We start from the raw sequence: 24,728 nt of genomic DNA on the forward strand, positions 1-24,728 counted from the left end.
ACTTACTCACTTAATGCGATGCTGCATCTCTAAATTTAGCAAAACCTTTACATCCTGAACGTGGTCAGATTTAATGGAAACACCGGAGTAAAGTATCTCCGTTAACATGACCCCCCCCTCTCCATTACAGCACCTCACCTCTCTGCCGGTGAGGATGTGTCGGGCCAGTTTGACTTTGGCGAAGTTGCCCTTGCCGATGGTTTTGAGCAGCCGGTAGTTGCCGACGTGCGGCTGCTGAGGCTCCTCGGAGCTGCGGGATCGAACGCCGGTCCGGGCCGAGCGCGTGCTGATCTCCTGGCGTCCATTACTGTGAGACGTGTGCTGTGAGGATCAAAATAAAAAGTGTGTTAGAGGAACACGCTGTGACTCACGTTGACCCAGCGTGACGTTCCCACTCAGACTCTGCAGGAAATAAACGGTGATATTTATAGTTCAGCGTCCACAGATGGCTGATAAACTCAGCGGTTTACAGGCAGTTTCATCATCTCATCAACCAAATGAAGACATGAATACACAGACGGGCTCCACACAGAGGGGGAACACACTTCTAGAGGATATTACATCTTTAAATCCACGTTACAAAACTCTTAAACACATTTTTATGCAGTTTTTATGCTTCATGTGAAGCACTTTGAATTGACATTGTGCTTTACAGATAAACTTTCCTTTCTTTACCGATGAATTGTTTAAATCATTTTGTCAATGAAATATCACAAAATAGTGAGAAGCATCCAGAGTCTGAAACATCTGAAATACTTCAGTTTATGATCAAGCTTGAAATCCTCACATCTCATGGATTGAAACCAGTTAATCGTTATTATTATTAATTAATTAATTTAATTAAATGATTTAATCCATTATCAAAATTGTAACAGATTAAATTCCCTGTTGAACTAAATCCTCTGAGAAGCAAACTGCTAAATTAAAACCATATTAATGAATCTAAAGATTATCTGAGTAGCAACACTTTCTGATGCTTCTGGATGATGTTTGATTAAATTCATATGAAATGTTCACGCTCCAGTCAATGTCTCCTACACACAAGTAACGCAAAACTAAATATAAGACATGCGACCAGAAATCTGCCCGTTAGCTTCCATACCAGACGGCACCGTGCCGTTATTCTCCTCTTGTCCATCGGTATATTCTACTGTTGAACTATTGTTTTTAAATCAAATCTAAAGCATGTGAAGCTCCTTTAAACATGACATAAAAATAAAACTACTAAATGAAATGTGAAGTGATCTCCTGTGCAGAGCGTTGAAAAGTTAAAATGTTCCCAGATCTGTATACATCAGTCGAGTGAGTTTAAACCATATTTACACTTTTTAAATATCTGGTGTGTAACAGCACCTCTGCTCCTCTTCTTTAAATGTTTCACATCTTTAATGTATATTCATTTATTTATGACGTTTGTCAGAATATCTGTTTTTTATTGTATTGTTAGAAGCTGTAAATATATTCAGAGGTAAAATGGATAAAACAACAATGCACTCTGGTTTTTATTATATTTTAACTACAATCAAAGATGAACTGCTCCGTCTGATGTCAGGATGGATTTTTTTTTTTTTTTTTGGGGGGGGGGGGGGGGGGGGGGGGGGTACTGTGTTCAAACCCCCCCCCCCCCCGGTCCCAACAGCTATAAATAAATTAGATAGATACTCGGTGCGGCCTCGGTATCGACTGTCCGACCGATGCCTCATTAGCAGCGGTGCCCTCTGCCCATCCCCAAACTAACTGACCCCATTCAGCCTGCAGACAATGAACAGGGCCCACGACCCAAAAGAGTATACGAACAACAAGAGTTCAGACTTTCATACAAAGTCACAACAGAAGGAAGGAATCTCTACTTTACATTTCACTCCACAGGAACCCAATCCAATCAAACATACATAAAGTTATCACATAACTTATTCTGTGAGCTCTTGTGCAGATATTACAGCAGAAATAAGCAGATTACACAAAATATAAAGTTACATCACAATAAACTCAAAATCCTTCATGTGAATTCCTTCACAGATACCACGAGATGAAATATGCCATAAACCTCAATGAGGTCGAGGACACACACACACAGAATATTTTAGGCATCCTACAGTGATAGCAGGAGAGATAAAAATAGGATAAGGTCACTGTTGAATACCACAGAAGAAGAAGTAAAAGCCTGTGGGACACATTAAACTGTTCTTCCACTTCCAACATATCATCTGCTAATCATACAAGGACACAGAAATATGTTACGCTTCTATGTTTTCTGGCTAACAAACTATTTCCTTGAAGTCTTCCTTGAACTTGAAGTCGCAGTAGAGTTTGCTGGTTACTCACGAGGCTGCGGTGTCGCCTGGCTGCCTGGGAGCCCGTCATGTTTCTACAGGACACTGATGGGGCCCACAGAGACTCCCACTACAACCAGACCATCCCAACTCAGAGCCCACATAACCACAGAGAGACAGGGTGGGGGGGCTCTACAGGAGGACACGCCGAAATATGGACAGTGTCCTTTCAGAGTAAAAGCACCGAGTCAGCTGATTTCAGTGTTGGAAAGATCTGAATACTTCCTCCACACTGATACATACATACATACATACATACATACATACCACTTGTGACTATTTAACTTATTCTGCTGATGCATGGACTTAACTTTTTACTCTGTAATCTATTGTGTGTATGTTGGCCACGTTTCCATCGTTAAAAGAGATTTGATCTCGGTGGGTTTTAACCGGTTAAATGAATAAAAACAAACTGATTTCTTCTGTTTCACTTGTTGCTTCTGCTGGTTTCCAGTCGTGTCTTTGTGAATAATGAAAGGTCTCAGTTGTCTACAGGGATCAATAAAACGTCTCCTATTGATAAGTCTCGTCTCATGAGTCATGACATTACATGATCACACAGATCAGAGTATTTATATGTTTATAATTCATATAACCCGCTGAATTCACGACAAACGGGAACAAAAAAAATACTCAAAAAGATTAAGTTTGGATTACAGCAGTCAGAGAAAGTACAAAGCAGTTATAGAAATATAAATAGTAAATTTAGTTTTTCTTGTTCATTTCATTTTTGTTTAAATATCTTTACGTTTTGTCAATTTTGACAATTTGTCAGAAAAAAAATAAAATCTATTTAAAAATGGCGCCTTCAATTTCGGAAAACTATAAACCGACATTTTACACAATTGTCTGACACTAAGATGTTGAATGAATTAACCGATAATGAAAATATTTGTGCAGCCCTAATGAGATTTATGTAAATAAGATTGACAGGTTATGAAAATAGATTGTAGTAGTAACCTTTATATTTTGGAATTTTTTTGTCAGGAAAATAAATAATTTTAGGTCTTCGGCGTGGCGTTTGGTATATATAATTCTAATATAATTTTTTACATTTTAAATGTGTTCATGTTTAAAATGCTAGAGACAAGTTTAATTTTGAAAATCTTGACCGGAAGCTACATTGTCGCTACCTTGACAACGCTCTTTCGGACGGGAGAATGAGTTGGTCAAGAGAAGGTGGGACCTGTGAGGACTAACGAGGGAAGCTGAACGGTTGAAACCTTTTGAGTGACAGCTGGGGAGAGCCAATAAGCGAGCCCGGACAGAAACTACTGTTGCCTGCCAGAATCAGCAGGCAAAGTACTGTAGTTTAGTTCCTCGGTTGGGCCTAAATATCTACATCATATCTACCTTTTTTTAAAGGTATTACAAGAACATAATTTGAATGTAAATATATCGCAAGAAATTATATTAAAGAGCTTGTTTGACGTAGAGGATATGCTTGTTTACAATTAAGGTAACAAAGTGTGAAACAATTAGCTATAATATACAAGTCCAATTGTGCAACATAATCAGCACAATATCCACCTCCTTTTTAAATGACAGTTTACAGAAACACCCAATAAACAACCCTTTAATACTCACACTTTCAGTCACCTTCTCGTTGACCGTTGGCAGAGGAGTTTTTGTTGACATATTTTTCTATTTGTCCTTAATCCCACCAGTCGACGTCTGATGTCCCCAAAAAATAAAAAATAAAAATGTCACACCTCCTTCGGTCCGGTAACCGAAACAAAACCAGAGATTATTGCGTTGTGACAATTTTCAAAAGATCAACCCGGACGAGTTAGAGAGGAGCACCTGAACAGTTAGGGACAGAAATTTAAAAAAATAAATCCCTCACTTAGAAAAAAATAAAATAAATAGCATAATAATCTTATGTTCACTTATTCACATGGCGCGTGCATACCGCTCGTGCCGCCGCCCCCCCCCCCCCCCCCCCCCCCCTGTGTAAAAAATCAAATCAGTGTCCGTCTGTCCTTTTTTTGTTTGAGACAAGTGAAGCTAACTAAACTAGGCGCTGTCGGTCGTCACTTCTACAAAAAAGAAGAAGAAGAAGGCTTTTTCTTTTTTCTCCCCACAACTGTTTAAAAAGAAGCCATGGCGTCGAGTGTCAGCTGCCGATGTTTCCTGGAGGGATTCACGAGGTTTCGGTGGCTGAAATACTCGCCGTCGACTCGGATTTCTTCCATCTCCGACAACCCAAAGTGAAGCTGCTCTGTCTGTTTTAGGTGGGACCAAAATGGCTACTCAGCGGCTGGGCTGGATTAGGCTGCGTTCAGGGACCCCTGCCAGGCTCCGACGTCACAGTCTGATCATAAGCAGACAAACAACCGTTATTTTCATTATCAACAGTGGTGGGATGGAACTTAGTACATTTATTCAAGTACTGTACAATTTTGAGTAAACTTTATTTGAGTATTTACATTTTATAATTTTACTCCACTACATTTATTTGAAATTACAGATTTAGATTATTAATTAAAAAACAAAATAGAATCAGCAAATACATTATATATATAATTATATATATAATATATATATATATAACACATCATATATGTCATATATTATATAATAATAATAATAATATATTATAATATATTAATATAATTATATTTTATATATTTGTATATATTATATATCATATATATATGATATATATTATATATCATATATATATTATTCAATATTAAGCTACAAGTAAAAGTCTTGAATTCAAAATTAAGCAAAAGTACTCAATATGCACAATGAGTACTTTTAATGTGTTATTTTGTTTTAGAATATTATTACTATTACTAATGTAACATGTTAATGTTGTAGAAGTGGCGCCAATTGTAGAAGTACAATACTGTATAGTTTAGTAGTATAGTACTGCATCATATCATATGTTTTTATAGGTAAAAAGTAACTTTAAGTGTATCATAAATGTAGAGCAGTAAACAGTACAATACTTCCCTACTTGATAGATTAATGTACACATCACTTTAATGTTGCAGCTGGTGGAGCTACTGGTAATCAGTATCAATTTAATCCATAATACGTCTTCATTTATTAGTTAAATGTTTAATATATTAATGATCTTAATCTGCAAAGTATTTAAGATGTCAAATACACGTAGTCTAGTAAACAGTACAATATTTCCCTCTAAAATGTAATGAATAGAAGTATAAAGTAGAATGGAAATACTCAAGTAAAGTACCTCAAAATTGTACTAAAGTATGGTAATTGTAGTAAATCTACTTAGTTATATTCCACCACGATCATAATTAATATTCTATCAATTAATATTTAATTATAATATACAAGTCAATTACAATGTCGAAGTACTCAATTCTGTTGAAAGGTGATGATCTATGTTTCCGACAGCACGTGAACGCAGCATGAGTGAGTCCAGCTGAACGGTTGGAGGAAGTGAGGAAACCGGCTGAAAGCTCCGGTCTCATTGGAGCAGAAAGTACCGAGAGGAGCGTCATCATCCGGGAGGAAACGTCTCCGAGGGGATTTATTTATTTATCTAGCTTCACACAAAAATAGTTTGGCACAAATTCAGTTATTAAAACGGGAGGAAACGCAGAACGAGACAATTGATCTTAAAAATAGTTTTAAAATGCGATTTAAGATTTAGAGCCTAAATTATGAATTCAATCCTACAAAAAGAGGATTTAAATCCATATTCATACAAATTACTCAGAATTCTTCCTAAAATTCCAATTTTCACTATTCATGAGTCACATTTCAGTGCAAATGCATCATCTCCTGATTAGTTATATTTATGTCCAGCTTTGCCACAATAAATTAAATATTCACCATTTCTATCATTCATATCAAATATAATGTACTTTAAAATCATGTAAATTATTGCGCTACACTACTCTAAATATAGTTAAATTAAAAAGGTCCACATGAAGATAACATTAAATATTAATTACATTTTTATGTACGAGTCACGTTGCCTCATGTCTCCGGTTTAAGTGAAATATATTTATAAGCCGTCAATTTCTACATATTTGGAATACGGCTGCAGTTAGTAAAATATATATTATATAAACTATTAAACTACCATATTCGACAGTCAAACTCAACAAATATTTTGCATGTTCACAGAACTACAGACTGTGGCATTTTTTGCTTTCAAATGACTAAAATAAAATATGTAAACAGTTGCTACTCAACGTTCCATGACTCTACACAATAAAAACAGAGTGTAGTGGATAGCAAAACATTCATTCTTTATTTATTTATTTATTTATTTAATGACTGGAAAAATACAGGGACCAAAAAAAAGAAACATGTGCAGTCAAAATGATCCCCAAACACCCATGATTAAAATCCCCAAAGCGACTTAATTTCATCAACAGAATACATTTCAAAATTACAGAGTTAATGTGCAGCAAGTAAAGCGCTATGTTAAGTCATGCCACAAAGCAAGGGGGGGGGGGGGTAAAGGAGGGAGAGGCCAGCCAGGTAGGTGTTACAGGTACAGAGCATCCAGAGTCAAAGCATCATCAGAGTCGCTCAGATCGCATCGATGTCAATGTCGTCCTCTTCTTTTTCAGGCGTGTCCGGTTTCACAGTCTCAACTTTGAGCTCGCGGGCAGAGGGTGAGTACACCACCTGAGGACAAAGAGCAGGGTTTAATGTTCACATCGGAATACAGTAGACCACCTGAGGACAAAGATCAGGGTTTAGTTCACATCTGACTATAGTGGACCACCTGAGGACAAAGAGCAGGGTTTAATGTTCACATCAGGCCACCTGAGGACAAAGAGCAGAGTTTAATGTTCACAACAGACTACAGTAGACCACCTGAGGACAAAGAGCAGGGTTTAATGTTCACATCGGAATACAGTAGACCACCTGAGGACAAAGATCAGGGTTTAGTTCACATCTGACTATAGTGGACCACCTGAGGACAAAGAGCAGGGTTTAATGTTCACATCAGGCCACCTGAGGACAAAGAGCAGAGTTTAATGTTCACAACAGACTACAGTAGACCACCTGAGGACAAAGAGCAGGGTTTAATGTTCACAGCAGACTACAGTAGACCACCTGAGGACAAAGCACAGGGTATAATGTTCACATTGGACTACAGTAGACCACCTGAGGACAGAGAGTGGGTTTAATGTTCACAACAGACTACAGTAGACCACCTGAGGACAAAGCGCAGGGTATAATGTTCACATTGGACTACAGTAGACCACCTGAGGACAAAGCGCAGGGTTTAATGTTCACAATAGACTACAGTAGACCACCTGAGGACAGAGAGCAGGATTTAATGGTCACATAATTTAGATTTAAAGCAGGATAAAACACCAGGGATGTCCGTTTGTCCGTTACCTCCACGTTCTCGTCCTCTTCCTCCACCTCCTCCTCCTCCTCACTGCCTCCGCTCTCCTCCTCGGCCTCCTTCAGCCACTTCACGAACGGAGCCGCCTTAGCGTGGATCTCTTTGGCGAGCTCCTTAGAGACGTACTTCTTAGAAACCTGGAGAACATCGTCAAAAACAATGAGAATTAATTCATGATAATCTAAACTAATCCACATTATAGACTATTTAATCTGCTGCCTTCTATCAACAGCTCTACTACTTCATTGAATTATAACACAAGGAGAGTTTTTAAATTTAAGTCTCGTTTCAAATTCGATTCATCGAAAATGTCAAAGCACAGAGGAGAAGGTGTTGGGACTGATTCACAGATTATATTTTAAGATTGTTTCGATATTTTCTCCCCACACGTTTGATACAAATATGGATTTCATATTAAAATATGTCGGACTGATGTAATAAAAGTGCTCATGTGCATGTTTAAGTAACATAAGTGTAAAAACAGATCATCACTTAATTCTAATGTAAGACTAAAGACAATATTTAACTGATATTTATGTTGCTTTTTAAAGCTTACATCAGTTTACAACAGTACATGTTGATCTTTATTATTACTGCTACATATTTAATTAAGTTTTTATGATTTCTGGTCTCTATGATCAGCATTTCATCCTTTATTTTTCTTTGACTATTGTGTCCATATAATATTTGATGAATGTGAGATATCTGACCCACCTTCTCTGCCCAGGCGAATATGACGTCTTCATCCAGCAGGTCTGCGTCGTAGAAATCTTTGAGGATGATGGGAACTCGAGCCAGCAGCTGGACCTGATGCAGCTTCACCACACACTCAAAGCCTCCCAACAGATACTTCTGGGCCTTCTTGTTGTTGTGGCAGAACTGAGGACAAAAGAAAGAACAATCGGTCAAAAGACGAACGAGATTTAAAGTTGACTAATGTTCAGTTTTAATGATTCAACTGACCCGCAGGAAGTGGCGTTTGTACTTCTTGACCTGGTCTCGGATGTTCTCGTTGAAGAGCAGCTCGCTGAGGATGAGGGGGCCCATGGCCTTCACATCCAGACGCTCCGCCTCCGCCAAGATCTCCTTATCGGCTCCGTCGATGGTCCCGCTCTCGTTCTTGTGCTGCAGATGGAAACAGTAGAGTTAAAGGAGTGGACACCAGATTGAAAAGGGTTCCGGTCATGTCTCCATCATTAGGAAGGAAGCAAAAGAAGAGCCGTCTTACTTTCACAAAGTTGTAGAACAGGTTGACCCTCTCCTCCAGAGGTTTCTCCAGGTCCTCGCTGAGCGTGAGGTTCTTGGCGTGGGCGCTGATCTCCTCCATTCGCCTCCTCTGCGCCTCCTCCGTAGTCTCCTCCGCCCAGTCCTCATCGTCGTCATCTCCGTCCTGACGACACGAGAGGCCAGACAAAATGATTTAGTGCTTTAGACGTTAGTGTAGACGACACCTCAGACTCAAACAAATCCTTGTTTTTCAAAGCTTTGGACAAGTTACAACCGTTCACATTTAAAATGTTTAAAACACAAGCAGCTGTACTAGAACCTATAAAATATGATGATTGATCAGAAGAATAAGTAGAGATAGGGCTGTACCTGAATCTGGCTCATTTATTTTTTAATAAATCAGATAAAGATACGACTATTTGTTCCGTTAGTTGATGAAACTTAATCCCCACGCAGACTAAATAAGGATAAAAGCCGCACTGGACTGTGTGATAGGACGTATCTTTGTTGGTCTTTGTTTAGACAGTAAACACAGTCAGCTGGTCAGGAGGCCGTTGACCTCGGCGACCGCAAACAGTTTCTTAAAGTTCTAACAGAAAGTAGATAACAGCTGTGTGTCTGCTGCTGATAAGCTGCTCATAAACCCTCCCACCGGCAGACAGACACCAGAATCCCACCGGCCGGCAGACACTAGAAACCCACCGGCAGGCAGACACTAGAAACCCACCGGCAGGCAGACACTAGAAACCCACCGGCAGGCAGACACCAGAAACCCACCGGCAGACAGACACCAGAAACCCACCGGCAGACAGACACCAGAAACCCACCGGCAGACAGACACCAGAAACCCACCGGCAGACAGACACCAGAAACCCACCGGCAGACAGACACCAGAAACCCACCGGCAGACAGACACCAGAAACCCACCGGCAGACAGACACTAGAAACCCACCGGCAGACAGACACCAGAAACCCACCGGCAGACAGACACCAGAAACCCACCGGCAGACAGACACTAGAAACCCACCGGCAGGCAGACACTAGAAACCCACCGGCAGGCAGACACTAGAAACCCACCGGCAGACAGACACTAGAAACCCACCGGCAGGCAGACACTAGAAACCCACCGGCAGACAGACACTAGAAACCCACCGGCAGGCAGACACTAGAAACCCACCGGCAGGCAGACACTAGAAACCCACCGGCAGACAGACACTAGAAACCCACCGGCAGACAGACACTAGAAACCCACCGGCAGACAGACACTAGAAACCCACCGGCAGGCAGACACTAGAAACCCACCGGCAGACAGACACTAGAAACCCACCGGCAGGCAGACACTAGAAACCCACCAGCAGACAGACACTAGAAACCCACCAGCAGACACTAGAAACCCACCACAGCTTTGGGAGCGTCAAAGTTCTCTTGGCTTCCAGCCTCTCCGGAGCCGTTCTCCTTGTCCTTCTTGCGGTTCTTCTTCTCCTTCTCTTTCTTTACAGATGCGGATCCACCTTCGGTGCTCTCTGTTATTGGAGAAGCAAAATTGTTATTATCAAAAGGTCTCATGTTCAACTCTGCTGGTAACCAGAAGTAAAGAGCGAAACCTCACCGGGTGGGTTTTTGAGGATGAACGTGCAGAGTTTGTGTCTGGTGTCGAGCATGCCGCGGTATCCACAGGCCTTACAGGAATTGCCAATGGTTTGTTTCTTGGGATTGATATGCTGCAAGAAAGACAAATAAAATCAGATTAGATCTTTAAATACAATAGTTTTAAAGCTACACAGTCGAGTCTCTCGGTGGAATATTTACCAGATCAGTTTCAGGGTTGTCGCACTCGGGACACAGCACAAATTTCCTGACGAACCCATCAAGCATGTCCTGCAGCTTGTTCGCCTCGTGGGATCCATTGACGATGTAACGGTCGTTTTTGCTATCAAACTGGGTCTGAGCGCCGAGTTCACAACCAAAAAACTTGGTCGGGTCTGTGGAGAAGACGTGATGTCAGAGGTCACAACGTTCTAAAGAAAGTTTGTTTTTAAACTACGGAATAATTGTGTATTTTTATTTATTATTGTAACTTTAAAAAAATATATATTAACATGAGTGGATACATGAAAAGGGCAGTTTAATTTCAAGGTTTGTATTAGGATTTTATTAATTTAACTTTCTTATTGATTAATTTAATTTATTTCGGGCATTTCCTGTTCATTACCCACTTCAGTATCGACTCCGCTAACTTTACTGTATTCATTTTTTAATCCCAAGATTAAAAAGATAAATCTTACATTTCTAAACATTAACCTTTTATCAACATCCTGCCTCTATAAAGGCCGAAACATGTAAATTTAGTGAGAGAGACTAGAAGTAGAACTTAGCCTCGTTAGTTTGTTACGGGGAACTTGTTCAGTTCGATTAAAGTTATTTAAACGAATGCCCACACCTCGTTTGGTTAAAAAAGTAAATTCAGAAGTGATAAAAAGGATTGAGAAATAGAAGTCAAGCTCCAAAACAAACGCAGCAGGAAAAGGAGTTAAACGGCAGCTTTAAATTTCTAAATAAATTCTGGTGTTTGGTTTACTCTCTGGGTACAAATGGACTCTTCCTTGTTTTAACACCTGGAACAAGGAAGGAATGAGGAACAGAAGACGTGGTGTGTTACCACGTACATGTTGGAGGCCTGTTCAGCGCCTTTGCAACATCAACCATGTTGACAATGACCGTCTTGATTCCATTCCCTTTGCCTTCAACCTGGATGAGAAACAGACACCATCAACAACCAGAATAATGAGAAAACAACATTCCTTCTACAAGAACTTCATAAAAGTCATCTCAGGCCACTCCACGTTGGATTTGAGTCCACACAATGAAGACCATATTCTCTCCATTTCTGTAATAACTTTTTAATTATTTATAACTCAACATGTACAAACCTACCTTGGCAATCAGACGGGGCATCTTGTAGCGATAGAACTGGTCCAACACGCTGCGGTTGACGTTGACAGACATTTTGGCTGGGTGTCAGCACTATCAGTAAGATAAAAGGATCTTGGTTGGGGATTTTTCGGGATCTTCTGTCTGGAAAAGAGGGGATGACATAAACGACTGCAAGCGCGCTCTGTCTCTGACATGAAAAACGCTGTGCCGCTGTGGCCGCAGGCTCCTTGCTTGAAGGCTAGATTTCCACCACACAGGTTCCAACGGCTGCGCAACAGCTCTGAAAGAAGAGAGCGACAAAAATCAATGAATATTTAATAAACTAAATAAATAAATAACTTCATATGCGTGTTGTAGACATCTTGACTGAATAGACTTGTGTTAATGGTCAGATTTCATCTCATTGAAACATTTGGCTGCTGGTTCAACAATGTAAAGCACTTTGTAAATATAGAGTGCTGTTTAAATGCACTTTACTAGTTGTATTAAATATTTCAGTATTAGTTCTGTTTATTTGTACACCAGTTGCACTTCATAAGTCTGTGACAGCATTCAGGGAGAAAACTACAATACATCTACTTAACTATGATACTTTAAAAGTAGTTTTTTAAAATCAAACCCCCCCCCCCCCCAAAAAAAACACTGTTCTGAGCTCGTGTTCCGGTTCAATGTAAATATTTAATGGCTGATTAATTTTGTATGATGCAAACTAAATATTTTGGGTTTTAGACTAAATAAGTAATTTAAAAATGTAAATTAAGGCTTTGGGAACTTGTGACAAAGAGTCTTTTATGTTATCGGAGAGTCTAAACAATTACAACCCTGACTGAACAATTGTATTCTGTGATCTACGGTAGCTCACAGTCCATATAGCACAACAGGAGTCCTCTGGTGCAGGGGATCATTCTGGAGTGACTGACACTCTTTATCCAGACCAGACTGACACAGGTATGTCAGTCCATAGAGAACCTGAGACTCTGAGACAGCTGGGGGGACATTACAGAGTCCCTTATATAAATAAGGCTTTGACCGTTAATACCTGCAATGCCAGCTAGATTACACATATGAAAAGCCTTCTGCACCTCAGAAAATACTGCTGTCAAAATAAAATCCGGCAAATATCCATGTGATCCGACAGTGAGCAGGCTTGACAGTTTAGTCCAAAGAGAAATGAAACCCCCGGCACTAAACTGGATGCTTTTGTGGCCATATAGGTACACAAATGTTTGAGTGAAAGCCTTTTGTCTTACATAAGGGCCTCTGGCTTTAGTCACATACAGCCTTCTCTTGTTATTAGGTCAAAAACAGGAGGCCTAGCAGCTGGAAAACAACTCCCCTCCCTCTGCCAACGGCTTTAACACCAGCTAGTCTGTAGTTTCTTGAGCCATGTCGGGCTGATCGCACATTAAAATGACTCACAACCGGTGTGACAGAGACAGTTGATGTTCGGAGTCGATGTGTTTCAAGAAGGGCAAAAGTTCGAGGCTATTTCAGACGGAAGCTAACTTAGCTTAGCTGCTTGGTGCAGAGTGCGTCATAGATACAGTCACTGCACACACGAGTGAGGGGGACTGGGAGACGCCATTTTGATACAGTGGATACAGAAAACACGTCATATTGCACAATTATAAAGGCAGAATATATATATATATACATATATATAAATCACATATCTCGTCATACATTTAAAAACGGGACACATCTTGTTTTAAACTTACCGTTTTCGCGAAACAAAGACATAAACACAACGCTGATCGTCCAAGAGCCGCAGTGAACGGTGGTCGATGGCTGGTGCTGGTGTTGTATTGATTGGGTTCCTAATGAAGATGCGCAGTTCAACACCCGAAAGCGGCCAAAAAGGTGCAGGCGCCAGACTCAGAGAGGCAGGGGGGGGGGGGGTATCTGGAACGTCCTCGTGGTTTAGAGGGACCTTTTTGGGAGAAAGAGGCGTATTGTTAGCCCCACACACACACACACACACTCACTGCGGACTAGAAAAACGCTAACATCATCAAGGTGTCGTCGAGCATTTGGTTGGGTAATAGCTCAACAGCCACGTGGTTACCGCGCGACTATTGTAAAGAACGAAAAGAACAAAAGTCAGGACGATTCTCAAAGATTCCGTTATGTCACGTGGTAACGTGACGTTAACGGCTAACGACGTCCAGCTAACGTGTATTATCACCAAATTATTACACGCATATATATATATATATATATATATATATATATATATATATATATATATATATATATATACACACATACATACACACACACACACTTCATAAAAGGTATATTCATCCTCAAGGTGATACGATGACACCCTGCGTCTAAATACAGCTTCGTCATTCGTCCGTTATGTAGTTATGTAAACGGACGCTCACAGCGTTAGAGCTCCAGGAAATAGCCGGAGCCCATTACTGACGTCCCACGGCTAACATTAACTTAACGCTGACGACGCGGGTTTGGGTGAAGATAATACCTGGTCGACACACCTTTAGCGCTGGTTTAGCTAGCTACATCATCGCCGTGGACTTACGATCGTCGACGTGAAATCCACGCGCCAGAATAAAATGTGATGAAATTATTTCACATCTTACCTCTCGAATGTTCTGCGAACCACTGCTGCTGTCGTCGTTACTGACGCACGTCAAGGTAACACACGTTACCTACTTCCGGGTCGTAGCATTCATTTCAAATTAAAAGTCCGGCTTTCGTCGCACTTATTTATGCGGTAAAAAGTACAATATCTACGTCTGAGATGTAGTGGAGTAAAAAGTACAATATCTACCTCTGAGATGTAGTGGAGTAAAAAGTACAATATATACCCCTGAGATGTAGTGGAGTAAAAAGTACAATATCTACCTCTGAGATGTAGTGGAGTAAAAAGTACAATATATACCTCTGAGATGTAGTACAGTAAAAAGTACAATATCTACCTCTGAGATGTAGTGAAGTAAAAAGTACAATATTTACCTCTGAGATGTAGTGGAGTAAAACTTACAATATCTACCTCTGAGATGTAGTACATTAAAATATATAAATACAATTTAGCTCTTTCAGATTACAATTATTTATGGACCCCCATCCCCATTTTCATTACCTTCAATGTCACCTGTTTTATTTTGAAAGGACAAAAAGGAAGTATTATATCTACTTTGACGCATCCGCTGTCATTCTCTTCTCTGATTGGCTGACTGGCTTGACGCTATACGTGCGTAGGCGCTTCCTCAACTTGACGTTAGCAAGAAACGGCTAAATAGAAGATGGTGAGTATGAAAAATGGCGTAAAAGGCCACAATTTCCCACATTTACAGCTCGCATTTCGAGCACTTTTCTCGCTCAGTGTTTTCCACGAATGGCTGTCGACGTATGGAAGGTGACGTCATGGTTTTAAGCGCGTCACAATTGCAGTTTTTGGGGTGGGAAAGCTTCATTCCGAGATGGATCAGCGATCACGTGACAGCTGAGCAGTTTAGACCCACAACATATATTCAGCACAACAAAGCTGCAAAAGCACCTTTAAAGTCACTCTTTTCATTCGCTCGGTGGTCTTTGAGGCTTGTCACGTGTGTTCGTCCACCATGCTTGTTGTCTGTTTAATTGATATCACGACATTTTTCACTTTTTCTTGTATGCCATAGCTGGGCTAACATGCTAACAGCTAACTTTATCAAATGAGGCACTTTCATGTGCAGCAATAATGTTCATCACTCAGTTATTAAGATAGCTAGACAGACAGACAGATAGATACTTTATTAATACCGCAAGAGGACATCTTTTTGCTATAGCAGCATTTATGGTACAGGTAAATACAATAACAGTAAACATATTAAATATCAAATGCACAATATGTACAATGAAATAGAATAATATTAAATTAACTAACTAAACACGAGTGCAAAGATTTAACTAAACAACAGAGTAACGGAGTTATAGCAGTTAACCTGAACTGTACCTGAATAGGTCAGCCAACAGTTTTTACATTAGTGTTAAAACTAACGTTGGACATTGTGTATTAGTTGTTTCATTCATTCTTTCGCTCCGTCTTTATTTACCCGATTGATGTTGTACAATAGTTTGGAGCAAGATAATTGTAAAAAGGTCAAGTTTAGGAGCAGTTTGAATCTATGTGGTTGGTTTATTATAGTATTTAGTATTCAGATCCTACGACCACACTGCAAATACACCACTACCAGTAAAAGTCCTGCATCCAAAACCTTACTAAACATATAATATGTAAGTCTTATTATTAAAGTATACTGTAAAAGTATTGTTATTGCAGTGAAATGTTCCCTGTCAGTGTTTCACTGTTATACATTATGTTTCTGGATTAATATCACTGCTGCATTAATGTGTATGTTACATGTTAACTCTTTTATATCATGTTGTCTAGTTTAATCTACATTAATGCATCTTAATCTATAAAATCATCACGTTTGTGTCTCTAAAAAGAAAAACAGCTGTTTTCAGCTTTGTGACGATGTGTTTCCAGCGTACACAGTTTATTTAGCTGAAGAAGAAGAAGAAGAAGAAGGATTTTATCAACACATAAAGGAAACACTTCATCCTTCAGTTTATCACAAACATTCAACAGCAACACATCTGGAGATACGAGCTTTTACCTGGACAGGAAGTAACTAAAGTGCTCAGACAAATGTAGTAAAAAGTACAATATCTACCTCTGAGCTGTAGTACAGTAAAAAGTACAATATCTACCTCTGAGCTGTAGTACAGTAAAAAGTACAATATCTACCTCTGAGATGTAGTGAAGGAGAAGTATAAAGTAGCATGAATATAAATACTCAAGTACAGTACAAGAACCTCAAACGTGTACTTGAGCACAGTACTTGTGTACATGTACTTGGTTACATGCCGTGATTGTAACTAGTTCCCAGTCAGCACTGTGATTTGCTTCCTCGCATGATTTTCTCACTCAGTCCGGTGAAAACGTTTGTGCTTTATCATCATCACTAACATCAACCTTTACCAATCGACTCAACACATTGTTGTTTTAACTTTTAACTTTTGGAATGATTAATATCTGTCTACTTAATCCATTCACTTTTTAATTTCTAATTTCAGTTTTCCCCTCTTGTCCCACCTCTTTCTTGTCTTTTGTTCTATTCTTTCGTTGATCATGCCCTGGTGTCGTTCTCTCCGTGCACATCCTGTCTTCCTCCCTGTCTCCCCCCCCCCCCCCACACACACACAAACACACATTGCCGGTCTCCAATCAACCAGGCTGGTCACCGGGTAAGTTCCCTCCCGCTCTGTGTTGGATCCCTGTTTTTCTGCTCGCTCTGAGCCGCCTCACTAACATCTGGGTTTTGGGATCGCACCGCTGTGGAGGTTTCTGATGTTTCTGCTGCTAATTCAGCAAACTGCACCGGCAGACTACGGCGCTTTAATGACACCCGCTGCTCTCTGCTATTCTCCTAAATAAGAAATACTCACGTTACCCAAAAAGTCTAGAAATAAGTCAGAGTAGGAAACCTGAAGCTCCCGTGTTAGACCTCAAAAAGCTGTGTAGAAATGTGCTGTGACTCAGACGGGCTTCATGTTGTTGAAGATGTTTCACAACGTTAAAACGATTCCTCCTTTGGGAGTCCTTTACTCGTGACTCATCTGTTCCAAAACAGGAAGTCATTGTCAATGGAGGCTTTCCACTTTCCACAGATGAGCTGGAGAAGTTTTAGCCATTTTGTGTGAAGAAGAATCCGTAGTTCAAACAAATTCATTGTTTTGTTTTAGAGTAAAAGAACATTTGATGCAGTAACTATACATCATAAGTCCCTCAGCTACAGTGTACAATCAAATATTTGAAGTGTTGTTTTTTCGTAACATGCAACCACGATTAACCTCCTCAGCACCTCTCTGCTCTCCAGTGGAGTATAAAGTGATTTATGATGTTCAGTGTGAACCTGTTTGATTCTCATTGACTCCTTGTGTTGTGTGAGAACGTCATTATCTCTCATGTCCTACATCTGTTATTGAGTGTCTGAAATCCTGCTGTGTTCTGGTTCAATCCATATTTTTCCACCATGGGCGGCTGTTTTTTTTAGTTGATTATGTAACACGTAACTTTCCAGTTAGAATTCAGACACTTAATAAACTCAGCTTGTTACTCACGAGCACTGCTTATTCACAAGTTTGATCTTCTATGAATTCAGCCTGTACATCCACCGGGCTGAATTCATCTGGACGAGTTGTTGTTCAGGTGCAATAACATTAAACTGAACAGTATTTTGCTGCTTTCACACAAGATACAAGACAACTTGATGAGAAGCAACCGAGGAACACAGCTGTTCTGGTGGATCCCACAGAGCTCTGTCCTCGGCCCGCTTTCTTTTCTCAGTGTTCAGATGCTTCACCTCACAGCCTGAACTCTGCCTCCTCGGTGGGTGTCTAACCTCTCCGTGTGTGTGTGTGTGTGTGATGCCTTCAGTTGGTCCTGGTGTTAGGTGACCTGCACATCCCCCACCGGTGCAACACCCTGCCAGCCAAGTTCAAGAAGCTGTTGGTCCCGGGGAAGATCCAGCACATCCTCTGCACAGGAAACCTCTGCACCAAGGAGAGCTATGACTACCTGAAGACGCTCGCCGGGGACGTCCACATCGTCCGAGGAGACTTCGACGAGGTCGGCGTGTGTTTGTAGACGCACAATGAAAGAGAACGTGTTAATCGCACCACAAAATACAACTGGGAATAGACAGACCCAGCGTCTTTAATCACTTTAAACTTTAACGTTTTCATGCAAAAAAGCTGTTTTTAGCCTCTCACATATGGAGATTTCCTGCTTTCTTCTGTTTTATAACTGATGATCTTTGAGTTTTGGACAGACACAAGCAGACATTTAAAGACATAACCCTGGACATTTTATAGACCAATTCATCTAGAAAATACTCATCAGATGAGTTGATGATAAAAGTAATCATTAGAAATGTCCTAGAAATGAATTGGGCTGTCAGTGTGGTTTAACAATGTGACGGGAGAATTTCATTGTTCTTCAAAGTCCATGAGCATTTTTATTTTAGAGAATTTTCAATAAGAGGTTTTTAAACGAAGGGTACAGATGATAAAAAAAGACATAATTTATGTGGCTTGATATTAAATTGCAAGAAGGAAATAAAAAGGATCTCTTGCCGGTAATAAAGACTAACTACCGTGTAATTAAATGGTAATTGTTCCCTCTATATTTGAGCTTTATGTTCCTTGTACATATCACAGTTTTCAGTGGGAGATCACGAAGAACAAGTGTATAAATACAAGAATTTTCAAGTACAAACATTTTTTTCCTTCTGGTTTCCTCTCAGAACCTGAACTACCCGGAGCAGAAGGTGGTGACGGTGGGCCAGTTTAAGATCGGCCTCATCCACGGCCACCAGGTGATCCCTTGGGGCGACATGGCCAGCCTGGCGCTGCTCCAGAGACAGCTGGACGTCGACATCCTCATCTCCGGACACACGCACAAGTTCGAGGCATTCGAGAACGAAAACAAGTTCTACATCAACCCGGGTTCAGCCACAGGAGCCTACAGCGCACTGGAAAGGTAGAGGAGGAGGTGTATTTTATTTTAATATAATATAATCATGTTTTGCCCACAAAGAGTAGTTTTTATGCTCTTTAAATCCAGCCTAGTATCCAGTCCCAGTACAGAAGATGAATACTTCTCATAGCGTTGAAGAGTTACATTTATCAAACTCAACAGCGACATCTTTGGGTCTACTTTCTGTCAGATAAATAGATGTTCTGGAGCGAAGAGATGTCGCTGCAGACCTTTTTCACACTGATGATGTTCTCGGGTGTAACAGTAGAAACCAGCCCGACTGTGATCAGCAGCCTGTGCAGGAGGAAGAGCCTCGACCTTAAAACACATCTGTCTTCTCTCCTTACAGCAACATCATCCCCTCTTTTGTATTAATGGACATCCAGGCGTCCACAGTGGTGACATATGTTTATCAGCTGATCGGCGACGACGTCAAGGTGGAGAGAATCGAGTACAAGAAATCTTAAAGGAGGAGGAGGAGTTGGGTTAGCGTGTCTCAGTGTGTCGTTTCATTCCTTTTCCACCAGGGGGCAGCAGCTCTCCTGCAGTCACCACAATGTTAATGCCGTAACAAACTGTTTAACTCTAAAAGAAACGTGTATTATATTGTTTATAAGTCATCAGCATTTGCTTGTATCCAAGCTGTCATTTGGTAACTGTAGAGAATGCAATAACGTCACATGCATTTGTTATCTAAAGAAATATTTGGTGCCATTTTTCTTCTTTTTCTTTTTCTTTTTTGTTTCGTCATTTCCGCCCCGCGTCCTGTAACCAGCAGGTCTTTAGATTCATGTAGTCGGCCTTTTTTTCATTTGATTTCTTTCCCACAATAAAGATCTTATTTCACTCCATCGGTTGTTTTTCTTCGGTTCTTAAATAACTGGTCGATAGATAGATACTGAGAGAAGGAGCAGCAAACCTGATGTTATTGGTTTAACTTAGTGGACAATACATTGACAAAAGTCCCCAAATGTTCTCCAAGGTCACCATTAATGTGAACCAGAACTATGTGGTCACCTGAACATTCCAAAACATCCCAAAAACATGAACATAAATCAGCTGCTGTAACGTCCTCTGCTCTCTTTCCACCAGATGTTGCTCTTTGCGTGAAAGGGCCTTCCTCAAACTGTTATTAATAATATTAAAGATGGATACAATGATTAAAGCAATGGGATACTATTCAGTGGATATGAAACCTTGGTCAGTTTTAAGTTAGAAAACAATATAATAAATAATTATAGCCTCACAATAATAAACATCAATGACCAAAGAATACGTTTGGTCAAAGGTTTCACATTCAGCAGCTAAATAAAAAATCACTGAGGTGCTGACACTTCATGAAAAAAACACACGACAGGAGACACATTTTAATAATTGATTCAAGTGTTAAATATTACAGCATACATACATAAATATATCTATATATATTTTTTTTTTTGGGGTCCAATTGTGACTAAAAACGCCCCAAAACAGAAACCCTGGCCCTCAATAAGAACTGCTAAATGACTGAACTTGACTTTTACATTCCCATCAGACATGTAGGAGAAAGTATAAATACCATAAAGGAGGGGTTGTAAAGGCTGGAGGCCTGCCTCTCCAGAGGGAATCCTCACAGTTTCAGGGGAGGAATCATTGAGTGGAAATGAAAAATATTATGTTAATTTAAAAAGCCTTTTTCAAAGCTTTGTCTGAGGGGAGACGCTGAGTCTGAGAAAACCCCACACAGCCATGCAGCGTATAGGAACCATGGCTGCAGTCCATCTAGGGGTCTGAGCTATAGATGAAAAGAATACAAATAAAGATTATCAGTTATTTTCAGATAAATAAAATCACCCTCCCTATAAAAAGTGTCTGTTGCTGTTTGTTGTAGTTGATGTTGAAGGGCTCAATAAAATAAATGCATGTGGTTTACATGTTTCTCAAGTGAACACTAACAGCTTCAGACACTGACATGTGATCACGTTGCTCACCGTTCACCGACACAGGAACTGAACACGTGATTTCCTGGAAACAAAGTCTTCAAAACGTTTCCTCTCGCTGCCACCAGGGGCGCCAAAGAACACCGGTACCCGGTGAAGGAATAACAACAAAGCTGCAAACTGAGCTGCTGCTCACAATGTCTTCTCTGTGTTTATATTCAATAAGATCCCCAATTTCATGCTGAACGTTTTAAACCAAGAGGTTTGTTGTCCTTCATCCGGACACATATTATAGTATTATTAGACATAGTATTATAGAAGTTAATAATAATAATAATAATAACAACTTTATATAGTTCAGTTAAAGGCAGAGGTGGAAGAAGGATTCAGGTCATTTACTGATTCATATTATTTATTTATCTATTTATTTATGTATTCATTTTTTTACTTAAAAAATATGTAATAATGTAAAAATTAAACAACAACGTGCAAAGAAGTTACATTTGAGAGGAAGTACAATAAATAATGATTATATTTATATTTATTTAACTGTAAGAATTTAAAGCCAAGGCTATCTGTGTAGGTGCAAAATAGATCTCAATAATTGATGCTTTTACCTTCAGAAATGGGGCTGAGGTTATAGTTTTGGGGATTCATACAGTCGTCATGTGTTGGAGTTGTGGTTCACATGTTGCAGCTGGTGGTCTGTTGATTTTCAAACCACTGTTGAAGTTCACAGCGGCATCTTTGAAAGCTGTTAGCAGAGAGAAAACAGACTGAGGCCTCAGCTGAGACTGAAGGTGTCTTTAACAGAGCGCTCAGAGGTGGACAGAAAAAAACCCTGATTTTAAAGAGAAATAATTGTATAAATAGTGATATTAGCGCACACTTTCACACCGTCTTTCCTCACAAGCATTCCCAAATGCTGCACTTGTTTGTACACAGGAAAAGTGACAGAAGTAGTTGATTAAAAATGACAAAAGAGAGCCGGAGAGAAAAATGTCTGACCTGATTATACCTGGGTGATATTGTTGGACTGTCTATTGGGGAAGGTTTGAGGCACACTAAGGCCTGACAGTGACAGCAACAATCCTGAGTTCAAATCAACTGCTTATCAGAATTGAACCTGAGACAAAACCAAAGGCTTGTATGTGGGCTTGCTTAAACAGTTTCTATCTATATAAACAGGACCAGGGAGCTTTCTTCCTGTAACCTGACTCAGGTCAGACTCAGGTCAGGTTCAGGTGTAGGATTTACCCTTGTTTCCATTGAACTCACGTCCCTGTGTCTCCGATAGAAAACCTCACTCTCAGGTTTCAAAGCAGACAGGAGACTCGACATGTCATGTTTTGCTTAATTAATGAGGAGATCTGTACCAAGGGAAGACAGCGAAATAGACAGATGAATAGAAAGCTGAGACATTATTTGGGTTTTCCTCTTATTTCTGCTCCTTTACAGCTGACAAGAAAAGCCATCATTGATTCATTCATCCCAGTCGTCCTGCAAAAGACACAACATACAAGTGTCATCTCAGTAATATTTACTCAAATTCACAGGTTAAATAAGGATAAGGATAAGGATGTTTATTGTCATTGTACGAACATATAGTGGGACCCTTATATGTGGTACTTTTACATTGGTTATTCTCGATGACTCAGCTCCTGATTGGAGATGTGACCGCTCTGTTGAACCTGGACTTTGTTCAGCATTAATGTCCATTAGAAAAAAAACCTTACAGCCACGTGACATTTCACTGCACCAGCCAGTGGTTGGGTGGCGTTTTGGCTCCATCCACCGCTGTTGAACTCAACCAGTGAGATTCATTCTGCCTCTTCCTGCATCAAACACAAACATGAACACAGTTGTGAAATATTCATGTTCCTGTTTGTTGGAATCAAAGGGATTATCCGGCTCTGCTACACTTGGGTAATGGATATTCCCCGTGCTCTCGGTGCTCGAGGAGTGAGTGGTAATTTCCCTGATCATTTCTCATCGGCTTTCACTCCCACAGCGCTCGTCGTTACAATCAGACACACCTATGCAAGCCTTTAAAGCTCGGCCATCTTCTTTGGAAACAGAGAAGATGTAATATGAACTGCAAACTATTTGAGCCACTCCCCTCAAGCAGGAGGCCGCAGTCTCTCAGGACCGAAACGTCACGGCACAAAGATATCTTCTTCCTCATCAATAAGGGCGGGACCCCGTCTGACATGGACTCTTATCCCCTCCCAGAGACCCAACACGCCACAGTAACATCCGTCTATGTGGGTTACATTAACGCACATCTCTGGGTCGATATCTCTGTACGTTGTGTCTTTTCAAACTTCACACTGTGTACCTTTTCACATTCCTTTGACAATTTTGCACATATTGTTTACAGTATTTTATTTGATTCTATTCTTTATGGTTCTTGCTTTTTTTGTACTTTTATTCTGAATTAGATTTTCTCTTACTATGTTTTTCTTGCTATGTTTCTCTTACTATGTTACGCACCAAAACACACACAAGACGAGTCCATGTACTGTCACTTACTTCATAAACTCATGCTGAACAAAATAGGCAACTGGAAATGTGAAAAACCAGTTTCACATTGAAATGCCCTCTGGTGACTTTTCTTTCCACAACAAACTGGCAGGAAAAGAAAGAGCATACACCCAAGCGAAGTGGCTTTCTATTTGCAAACCACTTTCCACTCATGACTCACACAATGGTATGCTGTTTGATATCTAAAACCTTCATTTCAAGTCACTATACAAAGAACCCATGTTCATGATGTGTGTGTATGTAACTATAAAAAACACCAGGAGCTTTGAGTCTATGGCTGCTGTTGTTTTGGTGTGAACAAGATAAGATGGAGTCTTTTTTTGACACCTTTATTAAGTAACCATGTATGTCTGTGCCCCAATAGGGAACCTCTATGCTTTATTTTTTGATTTAAGTGATATTAACAACAAAGCAATCTGCATTTAAACTGTGTCACCAGGCAACAATAATGTCAAGCAGACATTTTGACTTACCTTTATTCAGGTCCACTGAACCTAAGACTTTGGTTTAGTAGTCTTTAAGTGTTAAGGGTGGCTCAATGGGCCTTTTTATACTTTGACTCGTCACAGCAGGAAAACGCTTGTCTCAGCACGGAACCTGAAACTGAAACAGCCACATATTCAGCCATCATTCATCTTCATTATTTACACCTGTGCTTTTCCTCCGGTCCGTCAAACGGTCTTATGATTAAGGCCAATTATTATTAGTATAGCATATTATCATGAGCTGTAGTGGCAGCAGCTGTAGTATTAACATTGTATTGTTGTGGCTCTTCTCAACATTAGACAACAACTTTCACTGTACCGGCGGGAATCAGCTCCTAAAGGAAAGTGAAAGTAGTGTCGGTGTAATGGGAAAACCCCGTT

The 24,728-nt window shown here is 40.1% G+C and overlaps 3 protein-coding genes across 25 annotated transcripts in view; 1 reads left to right on the plus strand and 2 right to left on the minus strand.

Annotated features, from left to right (window-relative positions):
- The window catches only part of mark3a (MAP/microtubule affinity-regulating kinase 3a), a 37,407-nt gene extending 33,144 nt beyond the window's left edge, over positions 1–4,263 (minus strand). For all 23 annotated transcript variants that reach the window (XM_076107303.1, XM_076107293.1, XM_076107302.1 and 20 more), the window contains exons 1-2: positions 3,921–4,263; positions 139–321 (exon numbers count right to left, since the gene is read on the minus strand). In XM_076107303.1, the coding sequence (XP_075963418.1) occupies positions 139–321; positions 3,921–3,971 (234 nt within the window). In that variant the 5' untranslated portion in view covers positions 3,972–4,263. The remainder of the gene's footprint in view (positions 1–138; positions 322–3,920) is intronic.
- A 2,284-nt stretch (positions 4,264–6,547) lies between these two features.
- On the minus strand, positions 6,548–14,586 carry eif5 (eukaryotic translation initiation factor 5). The gene is made up of 12 exons (XM_076107311.1): positions 14,451–14,586; positions 13,566–13,777; positions 11,848–12,127; positions 11,580–11,661; positions 10,723–10,895; positions 10,523–10,634; positions 10,312–10,436; positions 8,915–9,076; positions 8,650–8,811; positions 8,401–8,565; positions 7,677–7,823; positions 6,548–6,953 (listed from the first exon to the last, which is right to left on the minus strand). Exons 3-12 carry the CDS (start codon positions 11,917–11,919, stop codon positions 6,855–6,857), a joined length of 1,299 nt encoding a protein of 432 aa, XP_075963426.1. The 5' UTR covers positions 11,920–12,127; positions 13,566–13,777; positions 14,451–14,586; the 3' UTR covers positions 6,548–6,854.
- Positions 14,587–15,004: 418 nt separating this feature from the next.
- vps29 (VPS29 retromer complex component) lies at positions 15,005–20,250 on the plus strand. The gene is made up of 4 exons (XM_076107313.1): positions 15,005–15,119; positions 18,299–18,490; positions 19,167–19,402; positions 19,749–20,250. The coding sequence occupies exons 1-4, from the start codon at positions 15,117–15,119 to the stop codon at positions 19,864–19,866; spliced, it is 549 nt and encodes a 182-aa protein (XP_075963428.1). The 5' UTR covers positions 15,005–15,116; the 3' UTR covers positions 19,867–20,250.
- The last annotated feature ends 4,478 nt before the right edge of the window (positions 20,251–24,728 follow it).

The sequence above is a fragment of the Anarhichas minor genome, unplaced genomic scaffold, assembly GCF_050575085.1.
Source record: "Anarhichas minor isolate MPS153535 unplaced genomic scaffold, ASM5057508v1 ptg000038l, whole genome shotgun sequence".
Lineage (NCBI taxonomy): Eukaryota > Metazoa > Chordata > Actinopteri > Perciformes > Anarhichadidae > Anarhichas > Anarhichas minor.